This window comes from Chinchilla lanigera, unplaced genomic scaffold (assembly GCF_000276665.1).
Source record: "Chinchilla lanigera isolate Chin_1 unplaced genomic scaffold, ChiLan1.0 scaffold00028, whole genome shotgun sequence".
Classification (NCBI taxonomy): domain Eukaryota; kingdom Metazoa; phylum Chordata; class Mammalia; order Rodentia; family Chinchillidae; genus Chinchilla; species Chinchilla lanigera.
Window position 1 is genome coordinate 10,941,577 of NW_004955429.1, and position 21,080 is coordinate 10,962,656.

General features: G+C 38.7%; 1 protein-coding gene across 1 annotated transcript in view; it reads left to right on the forward strand.

Annotated features, from left to right (window-relative positions):
- The window catches only part of Cubn (cubilin (intrinsic factor-cobalamin receptor)), a 248,624-nt gene that overhangs the window by 151,903 nt on the left and 75,641 nt on the right, over window positions 1–21,080 (forward strand). Inside the window, exons 38-45 of the mRNA XM_005386965.1 lie at window positions 529–713; window positions 1,974–2,166; window positions 6,208–6,405; window positions 10,782–10,928; window positions 14,097–14,287; window positions 14,444–14,627; window positions 19,299–19,473; window positions 20,668–20,843. Of these exons, the coding sequence (XP_005387022.1) occupies window positions 529–713; window positions 1,974–2,166; window positions 6,208–6,405; window positions 10,782–10,928; window positions 14,097–14,287; window positions 14,444–14,627; window positions 19,299–19,473; window positions 20,668–20,843 (1,449 nt within the window). The remainder of the gene's footprint in view (window positions 1–528; window positions 714–1,973; window positions 2,167–6,207; window positions 6,406–10,781; window positions 10,929–14,096; window positions 14,288–14,443; window positions 14,628–19,298; window positions 19,474–20,667; window positions 20,844–21,080) is intronic.

A 21,080-nucleotide genomic window follows, 5' to 3' on the forward strand; every position in this document is an offset into this window, starting at 1 on the left:
TTTTTTGGTTTTTTTCTCCGGTACCGGGAACCGAACTCACGACCTTGCGCTTGCCAGGCAGGCGCTTTTGCCGCTGAGCTAAATTCCCAGCCCCTGTTCAGTTTCTCTTATCATTTAGAATTTAAAAAGAAACATTTCCTTTCTTTTGCAAAATATTGTAAAATAGATAAAAAAAAAAATTAGAGAATGGGGATGGTACCCCCTTCCTTGCTTTCCTGTGTTCCCTGAGGTCTGGGAAGTCCTTTTCACACGGGAAATTGTCACCTCTTCTCACACTTTGCAACCTGCTAAGGAGGTAAGATTGCACGCAGAAAAACACCGTTCTCCAAGGAATTAGTAGACAGCCCGGAAACCAAAAGGGAAGCAATATTTCTTTCAGTAGTCCGAAAAGAAATCACAGTCTATTAAAAGTCCATGCTTTTTAACCTGTCTTGCTTTTTGTTTTTTACGGTTTTTTTTTTTTTTTTTTCCATTTGATTAAAGAGCTGTTCTACATAGGTCTGATTTACACCTCTGTTTTCCCTCTAGTATTTGGCAATGATAATATTCAGGGAACTCATGGGAAAATCGCTTCGCCTTTCTGGCCTGGAAACTACCCCCATCGTGCCAATTACAAATGGATAGTGAATGTGAATGTGTCTCAAGTTATCCGCGGTAGAATCTTGGAGATGGACATTGAATCGTCAAGTTCCTGCGTTTATGACAAATTAAAGGTGCGTCTTCTTGTGAATTATGTGTATGTAAATTTTGATGTATTACCAATCCAAATTAATGGCTATTCAAGCAATTGAAAAATGTATGGGATGGATGGTCTGCCCTAAATCAAGATTAGTGCCTATTCATTACCTGTACAAAGGTAATTCTAGTACCATTTATTATTTTCTATAGTGTGTTGAAAGATATTTTTGGCAGTATTTTACTTTACTTATTGGGCTTTGTCTAAGCATGAATGCATGTCCTAATTAAGTTTTTATCTTACTTCCCATTATCCTGTTTGCTCCCTTGTTCACATATTAAAGATTTAAAGGATCATGTAGGAGTAAATAAATATAAAAATTATAGTGAGTGTTGTCATCCAGACATTGCACACTCTATCAGTTCCAGAAACATTATCAGATCTCTGAAAGCCGGGACCCCATATTGTGCACCTGGTGTGCTCAGTGCCTTTATTCTGACCAGATCTATAAAAAAAAGTGTACAAAATAATTTGTACAAAAATAATTGCTACATAATTTTTAAAAATGAAGTTTAGTAGAGGATTTTATAACAAATATTGCAGTGAAATTGTTGCCAATTATTTCAAAACTACCACAAAGTGAGTCTCTAAATATGTAATTACCTTTTTTTTTTTTTTTTTTTTCTGGTACCGGGAATTGAACTCACAACCTCGCTCTCACCAGGCAGGTGCTGTGCTGCTCAGCTAGATCCCCACCCCGTAATTAACTATTATAAACCAAATGAAAGCAATTTACTGGGTGTTTTGAATGTGCTGAATCCTGTAAGCTGTAATTCTTGCACTGATTTTTCTTTCCTTCTGTGGAGATATGAACTCTTTCTGGATACCTATCCACTTCCTCTTGTAAACCTGCTCTCTCCTTTGCAGTTTTCCTTTTTTTCTTCTTAATTCCTCTCTTCAGTGCTCCAAAGCATATTATTAAATATTGTCATTGTGTAACTTAGGTTCCATTTTTCCACCCACAAATATTACTGTAAGTCTTTCCATATGCTATATCCTACAGAGGATTAATATAATTGCAGTAAAGGTGTACCAATCTTCAAACACCTGAAATTATTTGCAATAATATTTTGCATTTGAAAACATTTTCTGTTTTAAACTGAAGTAAAGCATTTGTTTATTTTTATTCCGATAAAATTGTACTAATACAAGGCATCTTTTAAGTGTTCTTTTTTAGGAAGAAAAATAGGGATAGCTTCCTATGAATAATGTTCTATTATCTCTTTTTTACATGCAGATTTATGATGGTGCTGACATTCATTCTCGCATAATTGGAACTTACTGTGGTACTGAAACTCAGTCTTTTAGCTCCGTGGGACATTCCTTGACATTTCAGTTTTTGTCTGATTCTTCAGGCTCAGGAAAGGGATTCCTTCTGGAGTGGTTTGCAGTAGACAGTCCCACTGGACCTGTACCTACCATTGCTGCAGGTGTGTTTGGTAATAAGTGAAACTCTGCTCGGGTCTGAAATGGGTAGGCAAACATTTCAACGGCCTCACTCACAAATACACAAATAAGGATGGGTAGGGCCCCCTGTATTCCTTCTTCTATAAGGTCAGATGTCTTTTCAAATTCCTAAATACTTACATGTTGTAAAAATATTATATTGTGCCTGAAAATGCAGGTTTTTCATTATATTTTCATGTAAAGCAGGTGTTTGCTAACCACAAGATATTTCTCTTATAATATCTAGAGATGATTTAAGAGCTCTCTGAAAGTTTGATTTGCAAATCACACACACACACACACACACACACAGTACTTAAGTATCAACTATTAGAACTATTTTCCCATAGGTTTTAAAATACCACGCATGAAAATTTTATCAAAACTAATACAGCTTAATATTTTAAAATATATTAGCATGTCATTAACATTCCACATGCACATATTTAATTTAATGTAATAAATATTTATTGAGGGAATATCATGAAGTAAGAGTCATAAACATCTAGAACCGTGACATACATACTTCTGAAAATCTATTCCTCTGTAAAAGTGATTAGAACACTGGCAAAAACTGTCAAAATCAACTCTGTGAGACCTCTAGAAATTGACCAAGGGCTAGGGATATAGCTCAGTGGTACAAGCTCCTGCCTGGAAAGTGCAAGGTCCTGAGTTCGATTCCCAGTACAAAAAAACCCAAAGTGAGCTGAAGTGTATTTATTAAAAAAAAATTGCAGTCTCAGTAAAAACAGTCAGTGATTTTTCTGTATGTCCATCTCCCTCAAACCCCCAGTTTTGGAGTAGCTTTACAACAGCTCCACAACCAAGATATCAGTGAACACCAGCTCTTCATCAGCTTAGCAGCCCTGGGGGTGGGGCGGAACTGGACTGGAGCTCCAGAACGCTTCCTGTCTCCATGGAGTTGCCGTTATTCGATCTGCCTGGCAGCTTTCTGCAGAAGTGCATTCTCACATCTTGTCTTCGTCTGACCTAAGAGCACACTCTGCTTAATATCCCTGTCTCTTGGGTGTTTTTGAAAATAATCAGTGGCAGAAGCTACATCACGATTGCATGAAGCAGTGATACCAGTAATAGCGGACAAGAAACCAAAAAAGGAGTGGGGAATAAAATGTCCATCTGGGGACCGAGGAAGTTCTGACATATTTCTGAGACTCTACAAAGCCATGCACATGTACATAGCTGTGCATATGCCCAAGAAAAGACCTATCAGGACTCTAATTTCTTGCCTTGTACGATCTTGAGTTGATATGAAAGTAGGAAGTAAAAGCTAAGGCAGAGTTGAGCACAAAGGAAAGACAGAAGCAGGAAACCTTCAAAGGTGTTGATTTCCAGATATTATTTTAGAAGCCCAATTTTCAACAAAAAATTACAAGACATTCAAAGAAGCCAAGACATTTGGTCCATGCAATGGGAAAAAAAGCAATTTAAAAAGTTGTCCCAGAGGAACTAAAGATATTTGACTTAATAAAGATTTTAAATTAGATATTATAAATATGTTGAAGACCTAAAGAAAATGATGTCTAAAGATTAAGGAAAAATAAGAAAATACTGTCTCATCAAATGTAGGTTATTGAAAATGGTAGGAAAATATTTTAGCACCACAAAAAAGGAATCACCTAGAAATTTCTGAGTTGTCTACATAAATATAAAAAACACTATAAATGTATTTTTGTTTGTAACTCTTCTTCTACCATATGATTTGAAAAGATCATTGAGTAAAGCAATACAGGTAATCTTCATTTAATAACAGAGTTCTGTTCCATAACTAGTAAATGAATTGGTTGCTAAGTGGAGAACTGTATGGAGTGTGTACATTGCAATATGCATAACAAAAAAATGGTCAAGGGAAACTCCAACCTGATGACATAGCTTTTGTTTGCATAACTCTTACATGCAGTACTGTAATGTGTAACAAACATAAAACTACAGAACTGTTCTGCACTGTACTATGCAATCAGCAAAAATTATAGTACTGTATAAACAAGGAGTACTCTTCCAAAGAAAGATATTGAGGCTTTACAAACAAAACAAAAAGAAGACTCTCATGCTGGAGCAGTGAACCCTAAGTCCGAATTGTCATTAAACAGGTAGATCGTTGAACAAGGAATGTCTGCAATTATAAAACTCTATCAGTAGGCTTATAATATTTGGATATATAATTTGATGACAGTCAATTTCATAAAGGGCAAGGAAGGAAGGAATAGGATTATATAGGATAAATATCTGTAATCTGAAAATCTAAAGTCTGAAATGATCTGAAATCTAAAATTTTTGGACACTGATGTGATGAGATTGTCAAAAAGCTTCAGAGAGCAGATTTTATATTTTCATTTTTAGGGATGCTCAGCTTGTGAAGTCTTTGCAAATATTCCAAAATCCAAATAACTGTAAAATCTGAAGTAATTCTGGTCCCTGGAATTTTGCATAAGGGACACTTAACCTGTATTATATTAGAGCAAAATTTTATAAATTATTTAAATTATTATAATCCAAGCTACCTTATTTAAATTAAATTAGTTATAATTATCAGAATAACCACTAAGAAAAAACCTGAGAGCATATAGTAAAATAAATAAGTAACATGTTATGCTAGAAAAGTATGTTTAATATTTATCAGGACAGGCAGTAATGAATTTTGGTGAAGATATAGAAAAATTGAAATTCTGCATTGCTGGTAGCTACTTTGTAAAACCTTAGTCCATCCCTAAAAATATAAACAGAGTTACCTTATTATTAAGCAATTCCTCTTAGTTATACCCTGAAGGGAATTAAATACATGCCCACCAAAAGTATATACATGAATGTTTATAAGGCATTACACATACAAAATAAAGAAAAAATGGAAACAAGCCAAATATTCATTAACTGAAAAATGGAAAAACTAAATGTGATAAATCCATACAATGGAATAGAATTCATCCTTTAAAATGAAATGAAGGAAACACTGATATGGACAACATACAGATAAACCTTGGTGCTGATAGGCTAATTATAGAGACAGAAACAGGATAGAGATGTTTCCAGGATTTGTTGAATGTCGTAAAAATGATCGAGATGTACAACTTAAAAAAGAACATTTCATAGTGTGCATGTTAAACTGCAATAAGCCTATTGCTGAAAGAATGTATGTATAGATAGTCCTTGTTTGACAACCTACTCATTTAATGGTTGTTCAAACTTACAACCAGAGTTCCTTGTTTGGACGTAGGACCTGTCCTTTTTTTTTCTATAGTCCTGTACCTCTTGTTTATACAACCTCAATTACTTTTTTTGGTACAGTGCATTTTGTTTATAAAATAGTATAATTCCTGTTGCTTGTACTGTACATTTCAGTATGGTAGGTCTATGTTCTGTTATGCATTAGGTTACTGCATGTAAGCGTTATGCAAATAAAAGCAAAGTCGTCAAGTTGGAGTTTCCTTCGACCATTTCTTTGTTCTGCATATTGAAATGTATACACCATACAATTCTTCATTTAGCAACCAATTCATTTGATGACCTGGTCAAAGGAATGGACTTTTGTACTTAAATGAGGGACAATTGCATTAAATATATATCTAAAAATAAAGGCTGAAATTTTGCTTCTGCTTTTTGAATTTTTCAGCTTATAAAAATGATTTCAAAATTACCTAAATAACATAATGAATAGCTCCACTAAGAGAAGTATGTGAAACAGGGTAATTGCTCAGACAGGTGAGGAGAATCCTCTACATGTATTATTCATGCTTAGCAGATAACCAGCATTCAATAATAAATAAGTTGTGTGATAAAATTATGGTGAAAAAGATCGTGATGTATTTTCCTGCCACAAAAGAACTTCAGAAATGATGGCTGTGTCAGTCAGTGAGTTTAATAAAATAATTACTGATTTCTTTGAGAAACTTGTTTCTATTGTTTGCTTGTTTGTTTGTTTTTTCCTACATAGGGCCATCACTTTAAAGTGAAAAAGTACTGATTGCTTTTCCATAGGAGTTATTTCCAAGATGTTGCTTTTCACTCCACAGGTGCCTGTGGAGGGTTCCTGAGGACAGGAGACGCGCCTGTCTTTCTTTTCTCCCCGGGCTGGCCGGACAGCTACAGTAATCTGATTCAGTGCACATGGCTTATCCAAGCTCCGGATTCTACTGTGGAATTCAACATTCTCTCAATGGACATTGAATCTCACCGAACCTGTGGCTACGACAGTCTTGTTATAAGAGATGGTGAGAAACATTTTAAAAGATATTATTTTTTAACTCTAACACACAGTTAATATTTAACTATCACCATACTTGCTTATTGCCTGTGTCCATTTTGTATGGAATTTTATAATACTATGATTCTCTGACGCTACTGAATACTGAAAATAGCTTCAGTTTCTGGGGATTGTAAGGCAAAAATTACATTGCCTCTCACAAAATGTCAAGAATATTGGAATGTCCCTAAGAAAAAAATAAAAGGTTTTTGAGAGGCCTAAGTAGGAGATAATAGTCTAAAATTTCAAATTATGCTACATTTTTTTTTTAAAAATGGAGATGTCTTGGAGATAAATGTTGACATTTGGTATCTATGAATTTAAGATCTTAGTGGAAAGGTCCTTATAATGGTGGTGTATTCCTTTCTTCTCATCCCCTGATCCTGTGGGTGGAGTAGGAAGTACAGAGGGGTGCCATTTCCCCACGGGTGCGCTGTTGTGATACAGTGACCCAGGGTCCTGGTCAGTGCTAACAAGAAACCCGTACAACACTACTTCACAGTTGACGTGGGCTAGAATGAAGAATGACCGCAGTGCTGTATCTTCCATGTTTGCAGATCCTTACTAAAAAAAAAAAAAAAGAAGGTGTGTCCCCATTTGGCCCATAGTTTATTAATATACAAAATCTGTCTCTCCTTGAGCCCGCTCATCCCTAGGTTGGTGAAGGTGCTTTATTTTCCATCATATGGCAGCTGGGTACTAAGTCTCATCTCAAACCAACCATATAAACACGATGAAATGAGAGACACTAACTTTCTCTATTTTTCTGTCACCAATCAGGTGTCAGCACTCTGACTGCTTCAGAACCATTATCTTTTCTGATGTTAAGACATTCCTGTGGATATTTAAGTTTTTAGGTAATACAATGAACATGTCCTTGCGCATATATGCTAAGTGGTCAGCATCCAGTAGAAACCTTAGAAACAATCCTTAGTAGGTAGTAGTATCGGTGAAGTAAGAGCTGTGATCAAAAAAATGAGGTGAATATCTGGATTTTTTTTTTTTTAACTTATTACAGTAAAAGACACATTGTTATTAATATTCTCTCTCACTTTGCACACACTTATTCCACATTTCTTGCCACTTTCTGGAGCAGTTCTGCAAGTCCTCACTCATGAGTGTTTTTAGTTGTGCTCCTGTGGCTGCGCTGATGTCTGAATTGACTCAAGATGTTAATCTTCACGGTCATTCTGACACGGGGGAAGAGCCAGAAACTGTGCGGTACAGTGCCAGATCAAGTGAGGGAGGTGAACCCAGACACGTCTTCATGTGTTTATAAGCTTGCCTTGCCATTGGATATATTTTTATTATGCCTGTAGAGACACCCACAAAAGAACACTTACAGAACTGCTTCAGAAAGTGGCAAGAATCAAGGGATAAGTGTGTTCCAGCGAGGAAGAGCATTTTCAGGGGGGATTACTGCCCATTGTCCTTTTCAGTAATACATTTTTAATGTAAACACCATATATTTTGATCACTCTTTGTAAATTATGGATGTTCTTCAAAAAACACATTCTGCTAAGTTGCTTTTTGTTCCATCAACTGCTTCTCATGGAAGCACAGACTCTAGAGAGCATTCCTGTCTTCTCTGTGACCTTGCAGAAGTCATTGCATGGCTCCAAGCCTGTTTTACTATCTATGAAAAGCAGAAGGATGCCCACCACATGGACTCTTTGTGCATGTGAGGGAAAGCAGTTAGTGCCAAATCGTGTGGCAGAAGTCTAAGTATTTTGCAGATGCAGAAATTAGAATAGTTTACATCGTGAATTACATAATAGACATTTCTAAGAGAGGTGTTACGAGTGTCCTTGCTCACTCAGATGTAGAGTGACTTGAAAGAGCTTAGCAAGTTGACATCTACACCAGAACAAGGATATTTTAGGTGGGTTGTGTTACCTATCCACATAGATTCCTTTTTAGTCACAAACATGAATGGATCCCCAATATGTTCATTCTTTCATATATTTTTATTTACTCATTCAAAAATAGTAAATAGTGCATGCTATGTGTCCATTGGTGAGTACTTTGTTCATTGCCTAGTATTAATATAGTTTTATAATTAAATCTTAAACTCCACTTCAACTATTCTCTTCCCAGTGAGTTGGGTTTTTGCTTCTGAGAAGCAGGGCATGTAACATTCTGAAGCAGATACCTAAAGCCGATTGGCCACAGGCTGTGACAGTTCTAAGCCATCCGTGCAATTGACCAATCGTCACAGACCCTTTGCGCTTGGCATAGAGGGACTGTGAACATTCCTGGCTTACCCAGCAAAGGTCATGCAGCACTCTGACCCAAAGCAAGTCATGCTTCCACTTGCTCATTTATGTAACAGAGTTGCTAAGCTTTAAAACTGAGTCAGTATCTTCCCAAGCGGTCACCCACAAATGTTGCATATCAAAGATTCCTCTAAACTGAGATTTCATGAAACTACAAGCGACCTAGAGAAAATTAAAAAGAGATTCAGTTTTCTTATCTACAAATGGGGATAATGATCACATCTAGCTGATAGTATTATTATGATGACAAAACCCAGAAATTATGTGTAAAACACCTGAAATGGAAATAGTTTAACAAATATCAGCCTTTCATGGTCTTAGTGCTGGAGTTTCCATGTCTCTAAAATGAGCAGGGTGGGCCAGAGACTCATAAAGTAACATTCCAACCCTGGTCTTCACAGTTCCTTTACCCTCCTCTTTATTTAAAGATCATTCCTTCTGCAGTGTATACATTAAGAATCTAAAGGTCCTAGAGATACCCCAACATTCAGTACAGAGACTGGAGGGTAAGAAACAAACCATCTTATAGTTACTGGGTTACCTACCAACTAATCAAATTATTAATCAACAAGTCATTATTTAGAGATAAGCATTAATTCACCAAGAAGTCTACAGGGAAGTTTAGAAAGTAAATCAAAGTCAATGGACCCAATCCAGTGTCACTAAAGGATGAAATATAAACTTGTGAAATAATGACATTAAGACAAACTTCAGCTGGCCATGGTGGTGAACTGTAAGCCCAGGGATCTGCGAAGCCGAGGCAGGAGGGTAGCAAGTTTGAGTCCAGCCTGGGAAGTTCAGCAACTTAGTTCCTGTCCCAAAAAGGGTGGGGAAGGACTGGGGATGTATCTTACTGCAAAGGCCTGCGGTTCAATCCCTGGCAAAACAATGACATACATCAAAGTGTCATAGTACAGATCATGAGGAAACACATCAAAAAATAACACTGGACAAAATGTGTAGCAAGATAGCATAATGAAGATATGAAGTTCAAAAGGAGCTTCAGAGGTAAACTTAAATAACTTAATTGTAAAAACCCAGTTCAAAAGTTTCCAGAGTTGAGAAACCCTCCTAAGAATGCCTCTGCACACAGCTTAAAAATATTTATATTTGTAACTATACCATTACATTCACAATCACAGAAATAGAAAATAACTCGTTTTCTAAAGTTAATAATAAATGCATTTTAAGTAGTGGTTTATGTTTAAAAGGAGCCAAGTTGTGGACTGTGTAAAAAGGCAAATTTCTTCATTTTTAAAATTCTATTTTTCTTTTTTATAAGTTGCACTTTATTAATTTTCTGCTTTACAGAAAACTATATATTTTCCCAGCTGAGGAATCCATATCCACCATGATCCACTTTGCTCCATTCCAGTCCTGGCAGCGATGGTGTCTTTGGTGGAAACATGTCCAAGAGAAGTGAAAGGGAGGAGGTCCATGGGGAGGCCTGGTTCCCCGGTGTGTCTCTCTCCAGAGGACACACTGCCTGAAACGCCCTTTCCGCATCCTCCACAGAAGTCTGTTCCTTTTATGCTACAACAAACAAAATATATATAAAAAAAAGTTTCAAAAACTCCCAGTGAGCTGCAGAAAGGGTCACATACACAACAGTTACGCACCTCTTAGTCAGTGGCCTCCTGATGCTAGTATAGGAGCTGAAGGTTAAAATCCACCTTTCTTCTCTCCTTCAGATACTTAACCTCCAGCACTCAGCGTAGCCAAGGTCAGAGTCTCTAATTAACACATATAAACACAGGGCCTTGATCACTTCCCAGTCTCCTGAACTCCAACGTTGAGATTTCATGCCAGGAAGCACTGGCAGCCAGTTTTTAGAAAGACCCTGGGAACTTTCCAAGGAGTCTTTATCAAAAAGGGTAAAGAAGAGTGCGGGCAAGCTGGAGCCAGCGGGTGGCAACCTTGTGTGCGCTTTGTGAGAATCCTCTTGTCTCCTAGGAGCTCCAGCGTCCTGAGAAAAATGTGTGTGCTACTTTGACCGGGCTGCAAATGATGGCGCGGTAGATGCTTAAGACATCGCATTTTCATGTTGATGTTTCCTTCTTGGTCACAGGAGACAGTGCCCTGGCCCCGCAGCTAGCAGTTCTCTGTGGAAGAGAGATCCCTGGGCCCATCCGGTCTACTGGAGAGTACATGTTCATCCACTTCTCCTCAGACTACAGCGTCACCAGGGCGGGCTTCAATGCGTCCTTTCACAAGAGTAATGTGTTCCGACAAATCTCCCCGCTCTTCTTCTCCCCTGCGCCCCTCCCCTCCCTATCTTTCCCTTTCCTCCCCTCCGTTCTTCTCCCTTCTCTCTTTTTTTCCTTCATCATATACTCTGCTCATTTTTCCATGCCAGGACACAGGTCAGAAGCCACAGGGCACAGAGCTCTGCCACTGCTGGATGCATTTCTGTGTCAAGTACTGAGTCCTGATGCAAAGCACTGTGGCTAAGGTGTACACAGGGTCTCCCGCCTTCATTCTCTGAGTGGGGCCTCTCCCCGCCGAGGAGATGTGCTTGTGGTAGGCACGGAACAATTTATCCATCCTAGCTGAGGGCTGCAACTAGAAAAGATCAGATATCCATGACACATCAAAGGAACAGTGAGTCAGTTATTCTTCAGTACAAGAAATAACCAGTGGACACATTATGTAACATAGCTTCACGAATGCCTTGGTTGAAATCATCCATATGAAGATTGGCAGTAAGAGTTTCTTGCTCTTGAAACATGAATTGTATGAGTCAGAGAATGTGTACAGCGCCTGGGGTCCATCACATGGAGTATGTTGGGACTTTCAAAACTTGACAGCATGAGAAGTCTAATAAGTTCATATCTAAACTAGACTGAAATAGTCCATGGAGTATTGAAAGACTCATGTATGAAAAACGTAATTTTAAAGTAGATTCTCAATATAATATTAAAAATAGATCTCATGGTTCTTACTGCTATGATTTCTGTAAATTATGGAAAAGTTGAAGAAAAATTGTTTTCCTCTGCCTCAGGGAAAGCAGGACATAGAGTGAATTAAGAAAATGAGTTTTGGAATTAGATGGATAATAAGTTTCCACCTTAGCAATTTAGCTAGTTGTGTGAGCTTTCCTGTCTCACTGGCTGATGGGCTGCATAGTCCCAGACAGCTCATAGGTTAATGCCTGCTCTCTCCACCCTCTTTCCTGCATTCCCAGTAGCTCCTGTTACTCTCTCTCATATGTATGCATGGACGCGTGTCAGCTCTACTCATCTGTAACACACACATAACATGTATACATATGTAGTGCTAGAACCATTGTAACATGAGGGAGACCACTACAAAGTGGTGTTGAGCAGGATTTAATATTAACCAATTGGCTTTCCATGTTTACTTGTGAGTTGTCTGAAGCTTAGGCACCTTGTCTGAAGGTGGGCAGTGGACTCATAGTAAGTAAACCTCTGTGAGTCACTGGTTACTATTGACGCCTGTATTGGCCTGTGAAGCTGTGACACCTCAAAGGACAAGATAAGGTCACAGCTGAGGATGTCTGGCTCCAACCCCAATTAACTTAAAGGAGACTGTAGCTGCAGACATCTCACTCCTGCTGTGAAGGCCTTCCTGGAGATAACATAGTTCTCCTAAATCAACATAATGTATAACTTGGAAAAGTCCTGTCCAGATTCCCACGTTTTCTTGAATGTCCTCCTCCTTTCTTTGTAAACCAAATAAATATGGGCTGCCCAAAGAAGTCTTAGTCTAAACTCAGAGAATGTCAAAGCTGTAAGAGAGTTAGTCCCTCCTGGAGCCCTGAAATCATTTCAATTGTCTCATTTATTTAAGCCTTCACTGTCCACTCGTTTGGGAGATTGCGGGCCTGATCAGCCTGCAATAACTAAGGGTTATTTAACCCTATAGTAACAGATATGTTTATATACATGTGCATATATAGGTATATAAGTGTCTCAGTCACTTTTCTCTTGTTGCTGAGACAAAATACCTGACACCAAAAATTAGGGAAGGGGGAAGGTTTATTTAACTCACACTTTGTGGAGGTTTCAATCCATACTCAGATGGCTCCAAGGCAGAGTGGCACATGGCAGAGAGCAACGGTTCATGGTGGAAGAAAACAGCAAAAGCAACAAGAGCGAAAGGGAGGAGCAGTGGCAAGCAGCCTCTTTCCCTCCCTTAAATATGCAAACTACCTGCGCTGGGGCAGGTGTAGCACTCACACCCATAATTCCAACATTGGACCATGAATCAATCATAAACTCTAAAAACCTGCACCCATGACTGCATGAGGCTTTGGGGACATCTAGACACAAACCATAACAATATATATATGTGTGTGTATTTGTTGTATGAGTATGCACATGTTCAACAGTTGTATGTCTAGAAAGCATTTCAAACATCATATGTAAAGACTGAGCTCTTGATTCCTGCTTTTCCCATTGCCACACACTTGCCCATGCCACTCTCCACACCCTCAGTAAATGGCAAGTGCATTCTTCTACTTATTAAAGCTAAATATCTTGATGTTATTCTTGATTCTTCTTTTTCCCAAACACTGTGTCCTAACTGTCCAAATCTCAGTGGCTCTAGCTCATAAGACATCCAGGTTCCAACCACTTTTCTCCATTTCTCCTGCTCCCATTCTTGTCCATGCCTCTGTAATTTCCTCTTAGACTCAGACAATCCTGTCCTTATTGGGTCTTCTGCTTCTATTTTTCCCTGATTCAGCCCCTGTACAGTTGGAGTACTGTAGACAGTGGACATTGAATAATTTCAATCAGATAATACCACTCTGATGCTCAAAGCCTCCGTGTCTTCCCCTTCTTACTCTGAAGAAGCCCTTTGCTTCCTGATGAACCAGTCATGCTACTGTCTGGGTCTCCCATCCTGTCTCATCTATTCTGGCTTTCACAATGTACCTCTTAACATAACAGCTCTTTACATTGCTTTCTGTGCTCAGATATTCTTCTCCCACAAGGCCACTGAGCTCAAGTCCTCATTTTACTCAAGTGTCTGCCAGATGTCATACAAATGTATGACCTTCCTTAACCTCACCGGAAAATGTAATACCTTTTTCTTTGTCACCCTCATTTTCTACATAAGATCTACCACTGGCTAACATTTTGTATTTGTTTACTGTATGTTTTCCTCATCTATAAAGTAAGATTTATGAAAGTAATTTTATATTGCTGACCTCTGTATCTGAAATCTTAGCAACAACACCTTGAGTACCCAGTAGCATGTGTTCATTCAGTGACTATTCTGCTGATTATGTTCTACAGTTTGATTCCGTGTAGTCTCAGATCTCATTTATATTACCTACACTTTGAAAGTCCCCAAGGAAACATAAAAACCCTGTTGTCAATGTCATTTAAATAACCTAACGTTCTTTCTTCTTGGCAAGGCTGTGGTGGATATCTTCATGCAGACAGAGGGATTATCACATCCCCCAAGTACCCGGAGACCTACCCTGCCAACCTCAACTGCTCCTGGCATGTCCTGGTCCAGCCTGGCTTGACCATCGCTGTCCATTTTGATCAGCCCTTCGAGATTTCAAGTGGAGATTCGTTTTGCAACCAGGGGGATTACTTGGTGGTAGGTCTTACTTGCTACTGTCCCTAGTGGTATGTCTGCACTTCATTAAGAAAACACATGATGATTTTTCTCTTGTGGATCATAAATTGATAAAGCTTTTTCACTCCCTATTTCACAATATAAAGAACTTTACACAATGTTAACATGTCTTTGCAGCTAAAAAATGGACCAGATATCTCTTCTCCACCTTTGGGAACCCAAGGAAGGAACGGTCGTTTCTGTGGCAGTTATCCTCCGTCAACTCTGTTCACCTCAGATAATCAAATGTTTGTTCAGTTTATTTCTGATAATAGAAATGAAGGGCAAGGATTTAAGATCAGATTTGAAGGAAAGAGTTTAGGTAAGTATTTCCACTGGGAATTATATTTGCACTTTTTCTGCAATTATACGATTTTCTTTGATTCAATGAATTTGAAGAAATACATCAATTTTCCTTTCCAAAATAAAAGTGGTAGCATTAAGAATAGCTGTTTGTTAGGCATGGTTGTGCACACCTGTAATCTAAGCACTTGGGAGACTGAGGCAGGAGGATTGCCACAAGTTTGAGGCCAGCCTGGGCTACATAGTGAGTTCAAAGCCAGCCTAGACTACATGGTCAGACCCTGTCTCAAATAGAAAAACAAAACAAAACAAAATACTTATTATTAAGCATTTACTCTGTAATTGATACACCAAATGTCTCAATGTCGCTACTTTTTAAGGAAAGTATTTTTATTTCCACTTTCCAGGTCAACAAAATGAAAGTTTAGACTTTTCCAAGTTGACTTTTTCTAGTAGTGATCAAAGTGAAATTCTGCATGCATATAAACTAAACTGACTTCATTGTGATGCCTGGCATTCCACAGACTTTTCCATTATAAAATGTGTAATTGGTATTTAAACCTAGTTATACAAACATTGTAAGGCGTATGATTGCCTTGTATGCTTCCTTTTAAATGAACCCAAATCTTCTGATTCTATTATTACTCATTTAATTATTCTATATTACAACAATGTTCGTTATTTAACCACCTTTACCTAATTATAATTGTATTTAATTCTGCAGTAATTATTGATTTTGTGACATTTTCTTTTCAGTAAGTTTTAATTGAATAAATAAATACACATAGATAGCTTCACAAACAGAGAGTGGTCTTAGTGGTAAGCAACAGCCATAATAAATCTTTATTTGTCTTCCCTAGTAGCTAGTGTAGAGTTAGGTTGATTTTATGACTTTAATCCCAGATTGTTGAATATATTTAAAAATACTTGTTAGTTTCAGTGAAACTGTACATTTTATTATACATTTTCCTAAATCTGAGAATTTGATATGTTAGCATCATCTGTTCATTTTGGAAAAGGAAAAGAAGTACAAAGCTTCCATCCACTCACACAAACACACACACACACACACACACACACACACACATAACAGCTTGAAGATGACAAGCAATGTACTTCTGTCATCTCCCATTACATGCAGCTCTGACACACAGTGAGGGCTTTAACGGTTGTGCAGACACCAGCATCATTGCTCAACTCTGGGAGCTTCCCCTCCTGCCCCAGCTCCACGCATGCTCAGCTTGGTGGCAGAGTCTCAAGTGGGCTGGATTTCCCCTGGTGCCGAGGCACTGTCAGAGTAACAGTACACTGGATCTAGTGAGTAGACGTCAGCTCACCCTACAAAACTACCTTTCCATTGTTGGTCATGATAGACTTAGTTAACATTTAATGCTGATTCAGATACACTAAGGGTTTATTGGACAACACTGTTTTTTCTGTTCCTTTGTGCACTCTCTATAGATGGTTCTGATCATTACTTTCTATTTTTCTTCAAGCTTATGACTGCTTTTAATATGACATTTAAACAAATGTCTTTTGGTTTCCAAACTTATTGTTGCACAACCCAAAACACTATGATCACTCATCTTTCCTCCTACTTATCAATTCATCCATTTTCCTATCACCAGCATTTGTCTTTCTTGTCTCTACTTCTCTGCCTATTTCTCAGACTTTATTGTATGTTCTTGTGTGAATAACTCTGACATCAAACTCACCTGGTTTCATATCATCTTTCTCCAGAGACATCTCTTCACTATGGTTGATTGAGCCCTCTATGATCTTGTGCCAGCAATCTTTTATTATCATCCAATTAATTGATTTGTTAATTAACCTATCAACAAAACATTCATCAAGCCAGGCATGGTGGTGCACGCCAGTAATGCCAGCGCTCTGGAAGGCTGAGGCACGAGAATCACAAGTTTGAACCCAGCCTGACCAAGTTAGTAACTTAGCAAGACCCTGCCTCAAAATAAAAACTAAAAAAGGTCTGGGGATGTAGCTCACTAGCAAGGCCTTGGGTTCAACTTCCAGTACTGCCAGAAAATTTTATAAAGTGCTTCATACAGTGCAAACTTCAAACTACCTTGTTCTGTTGAGGGGTTCAATTCAGTGAGGAGACAGATAGGGAAAGACACAATCACGTGGTATAATGAGTCCTCGATGTAGGAATGCATCAGGATGCATGAAGAACTAGGTTTACATGCAGAACCATCTACAGAGAGATGAATAGAGATTGGCTAATTAGTGAAGAAAGTATGTGACAACACATAAAATCTCACTGTTACAAGAGAAAATGTATTCACAGTTTTGAAAGGACTTACTGCTACTGGAAAATAGAGTCAAAAGGAGTAAATAGAGAGATGGAGCAGGAAGAAATCATCATGTGAGGGGCCATGAGTACCACTCTACAGAGAAAGGATATTACCCAGAAGATTATGGGGAGCCACGGAATGATTTTAATCCCAAACAAGTCTGGCGTGACCAGATGAGGAGACCAGTGTGGCTGTATCCCTGAAAACATATTGGGGTGGGAAAGACTAAAAAGAGAAAGAGTAATGATGAAAGAGTAACTCAGGGAAAATATTATTAGGTCCTGAACCAAAGCAATGACAGTAAGAAGGTAGAAGAGAGAGCATAGTGAGAGATTCTGCATACTGAATGGAGTAGATCTGGATGTCACATTACGCAGAAGGTGAAAGAAGGGATGGAGGAAACATAAGTGCTAGATTTCTGGCCATTTGGTCACAAACATTTATCTAGAACTTTCCATGTAATGCACACTGAATTAGGTCCAAAGAGAAGCAACAAACAAACACAATCCATCTACATGTAGCTTAATTTTAGCGTTAAACCACACATAACAAAAAAGTGAAATATATAATACATCATAAGGTAAAAGGTATTAAAGAAAAAATAAGGTGGGGGGGATCACCAGCAGGGAAGGCACTATACTGTCACTTACTCATGTGTGAATTAGGGATGACCAGAGAAGATCCTTTTTGAGACATGTTCAGTTTGAAATCTCTAAATGACATTCAGTGGAAAGGTCTGGTAGCTGTTGGAATATGAACCTGGAGGTCAGAAGGGAGCCCAGACCAAATCTATAGGTAAGGGAGTCATCAACAGCCTGGTTATAGTTTAAGTCATGAGGATATATGCCATTGATGAAGGAAGTATTAAGAGTGAGAAGATAAGAAATCTGTAGAAAGATTGCTAGGAGTCTCCAACAATGTCAGGGAAGCCCAAGGGCCACAGGAGGAGAAGAGCTTTGTGTCTAAGAAGCTAAGGGATACAAATGAAGAGAAAGGAGATAAGGTCAACTATGGTACGTGCTATGGATGTTAAATGAGGGTTGAAAACAGATCTTGGGGTATATAACTTGCAGGCTATTAAAGACCCGGAGACTTGACAGACTTGAAGGTCATAGGATGAGCAGTGGGGAGAAAAGCAGCAGAGGAGAAGAGAAATGATGTACAGCAAGAGCCCTGAAGAGACAGATGGGATGGAAACCTGACCCACAGGTGTAGGGGAATAACGTATAGGAGCGTGGAGAGGGCAGGGATGCAGATGAACTCATACACTTTAAAACGAATAAGGTGTCACAAATTGATCGGATTCTCATCCAATTTATTTCTTTTCTCAAGTAGAACTCCATGTAGTGTGTTGAGGATCAAGAGGGAATAAGCAGAACAAAAGGTTTAGGTAATAAGGTTCATAGAGTTATTATCCTTGACATGGAAAGCATTGGGCGAATGCTCGGAGGAACTGAGATTGGAGATCATATATTTTCAGTGGTGCCAGATTCCTTGAATGGCTTGAATTGAAAACGACCACAAAACTGACATTTTTGCAAGGGGACCTTGAGGGAAAGACATGGATCAAGGTTGTCAAAGGCCATCAAAGGGGTTCATAATTCAGGACTTCAGAGATGGGGTAATTCTGGGTAATGTCAAAGCTCAGGATGTGACCATCAGTGGCTGAGTGACAGTGGAAATAGTGCTTGAATTTAGTAGATCAAGTGTGTGCGTGGCTACTAATTGAATAGGCTAATTTCTTTGACATTGTAGATGTGTTTACTCCTGCCTCATTTATTTGCTGACATTACCAAAAAATGTTTGTAGAAGAAAGAAAATTATTATTTTACAGAGTACTTGTCTTTTAGAAAAGAAGTACAAAAATCTCCTTTATTTTCTTACCAAAAAGCTGATACATTCCTACCTGTTATCCATCTCTCGCTCCTTAATCTAAATCATGAACAAATATAATGAATGGGTATCCACAGCGTTGTACAAATATACGAAGAACACAGCTGTTTCACTCCCCTGAAGTGAGCAGCCAGTGGCGGTTACAACTGCTAGTGTCCTTACACACTCTCCTAACCGGTGAGTGCGTGTTTGTGCTTCTGTGACATTTGAGGCATGTTCTGTGTATCGTTTTCTACTGGCTTTCAGGAAGAGTGAAATTTTCAGTAAGAATAGATGGTTTGGCAAATTAAAAAGTGACACACCCGAGAGCTTCCTCAGTAGCAAATCCAGAATTTATTTGCTTAAAAAGAAAATGAAGATCATTCTAGATGAAAGGAAAGTGAGACTGGAAACCCAGGCAGGTTCACTTTAAAGAAGTGATCGCAGCAGCTGACTATGTCCTCCTTCACCAGACTAGAGATTGATTTAACCGTGTTTTTCGGTAGCCTGTGGAGGCAACATCTACATCCATGGTGCCGATGCTAGTGGATATGTGACCTCCCCCAACTACCCTAGCAATTATCCGCCGAATGCTGATTGCGTCTGGATCATATCCGCTCCTCCAGGAAAGAGCATAAGACTACAGTTTGAAGATCAATTTGATATTGAAGTAACACCCAAGTAGGTCACTTCCGTTTTGATTTTTCTCTTACCCAACGTTAGTATTTTTACTTGTCATGTCGCAGAACAATTTATTTCTTCTTTTGTCAGCAGCGCATACTGTGTAGGAAATCCAGGGACAAAGGGACAAGCTTAATGCCTCCCTCCGGCCTGAAAACTTCACCCAACAGCCACTCACTCTTTCATCAGCTGAGTGGATTATATACACTGATACTGTCCATTGTGACTCTTGGCACATTTTCTAAGAGACACCTAGGGTGGTGCCTTAGATTTATGTTATCTGTTCTTCCTCTCACAGGAAAAGTATAGTGCCTCTGGAAGATAAGTATTTATTGGCCCGGCTTCATATGCAATGTCATACATGATAAAATACCTGTTTAACAAATGGTAATTTATGTGACGTGTTACCAGGGGTCACCAGTGTCAGAAACAGCACTAAAGCAAGTACAATTTCCTCGTCTCGATTTAATAAGGATCCTTAGAGGGTTACAGCCCAGAGAATATTTCTTACCATGCTGAAGACAGAGGAAAACTCTCACCTGTAAAAACAAATTGGAACACAACATCTTACATGACTTCCTCTTGCATGTAATGAAGGTTGAATGCATCTGCATGAGTGACACAAAACCTAGATACAAGAACTTTGTGTTTATCTCTGAGCAGGAGCTATAATACTGTTCTTCCACTCACCGCACATTCCTTGGCTGGTTTGGCTTTCTCAGGAAACATTAGGTGGAGACTCGTCCTCGTTATGGACATAGACAATTCCAGCTGACACTCCCCACTAGCCCGGGTCCCAGAGCTGTGAGGAAAGCGTTCTTATCTTTCTCCTGTGAAATGTATCAAATGATTCTGCCAAAGTACTGGCTTTGTTGAAATCCGCAGGGATTAACTTGAAAACGGCTTTTATATTTGTAAAATTGACAGTACGGAAGGCCAGTGAACTTTCTCCTGTGTAGTGCCTGTAAAACTTGTCTTTGGAACTATCAACAAAAGACTGTGTTAACATTAGAAAATATACAGCATTTTAAAGTGCCAGGAAGTGTAAACTGGCTCCGCCATACTACCTTATGATATATAAAGGATGACTTCATAGTACCCTTGAATGAAGTTGGTGAAACCTTCATTACCAAGATAAATCAAAGCAATCGGCTTTATAAACTTAACTAAGGTTTTCCCCCCCCTCACTTTTAGCTGCATTTCCAGTTACCTTGAGTTGCGGGACGGAGATGGTTCGGGGTCACCAGTACTTTCCAGATCCTGTGGGATGTCTTTGCCCCGTAGCCAGCTGTCCTCAAGAGAGCTGATGTATTTGAGGTTCCGGTCTGACAATTCTACTCGTGTGGGATTCAAGGCCAAGTATTCTATAGGTAACACGTTTTTAAAATATTAAACATGAAAGTTGTGGTACAATAATACATTAAACTTTCTGAAGTATTTCTTTCAAAAATAAGTCTTTCCATCAGCCTAATTTTATTTTTTTATTTTTTATTTTACCCGCCTAATGTTAAGAATTATTTTAATGATCAAAACAAACAAACAAACAAACAAAAACCATTCTAAACACCCGGGTTGGAGATATAGCTCAGTGGCACTGCACCTGCCTG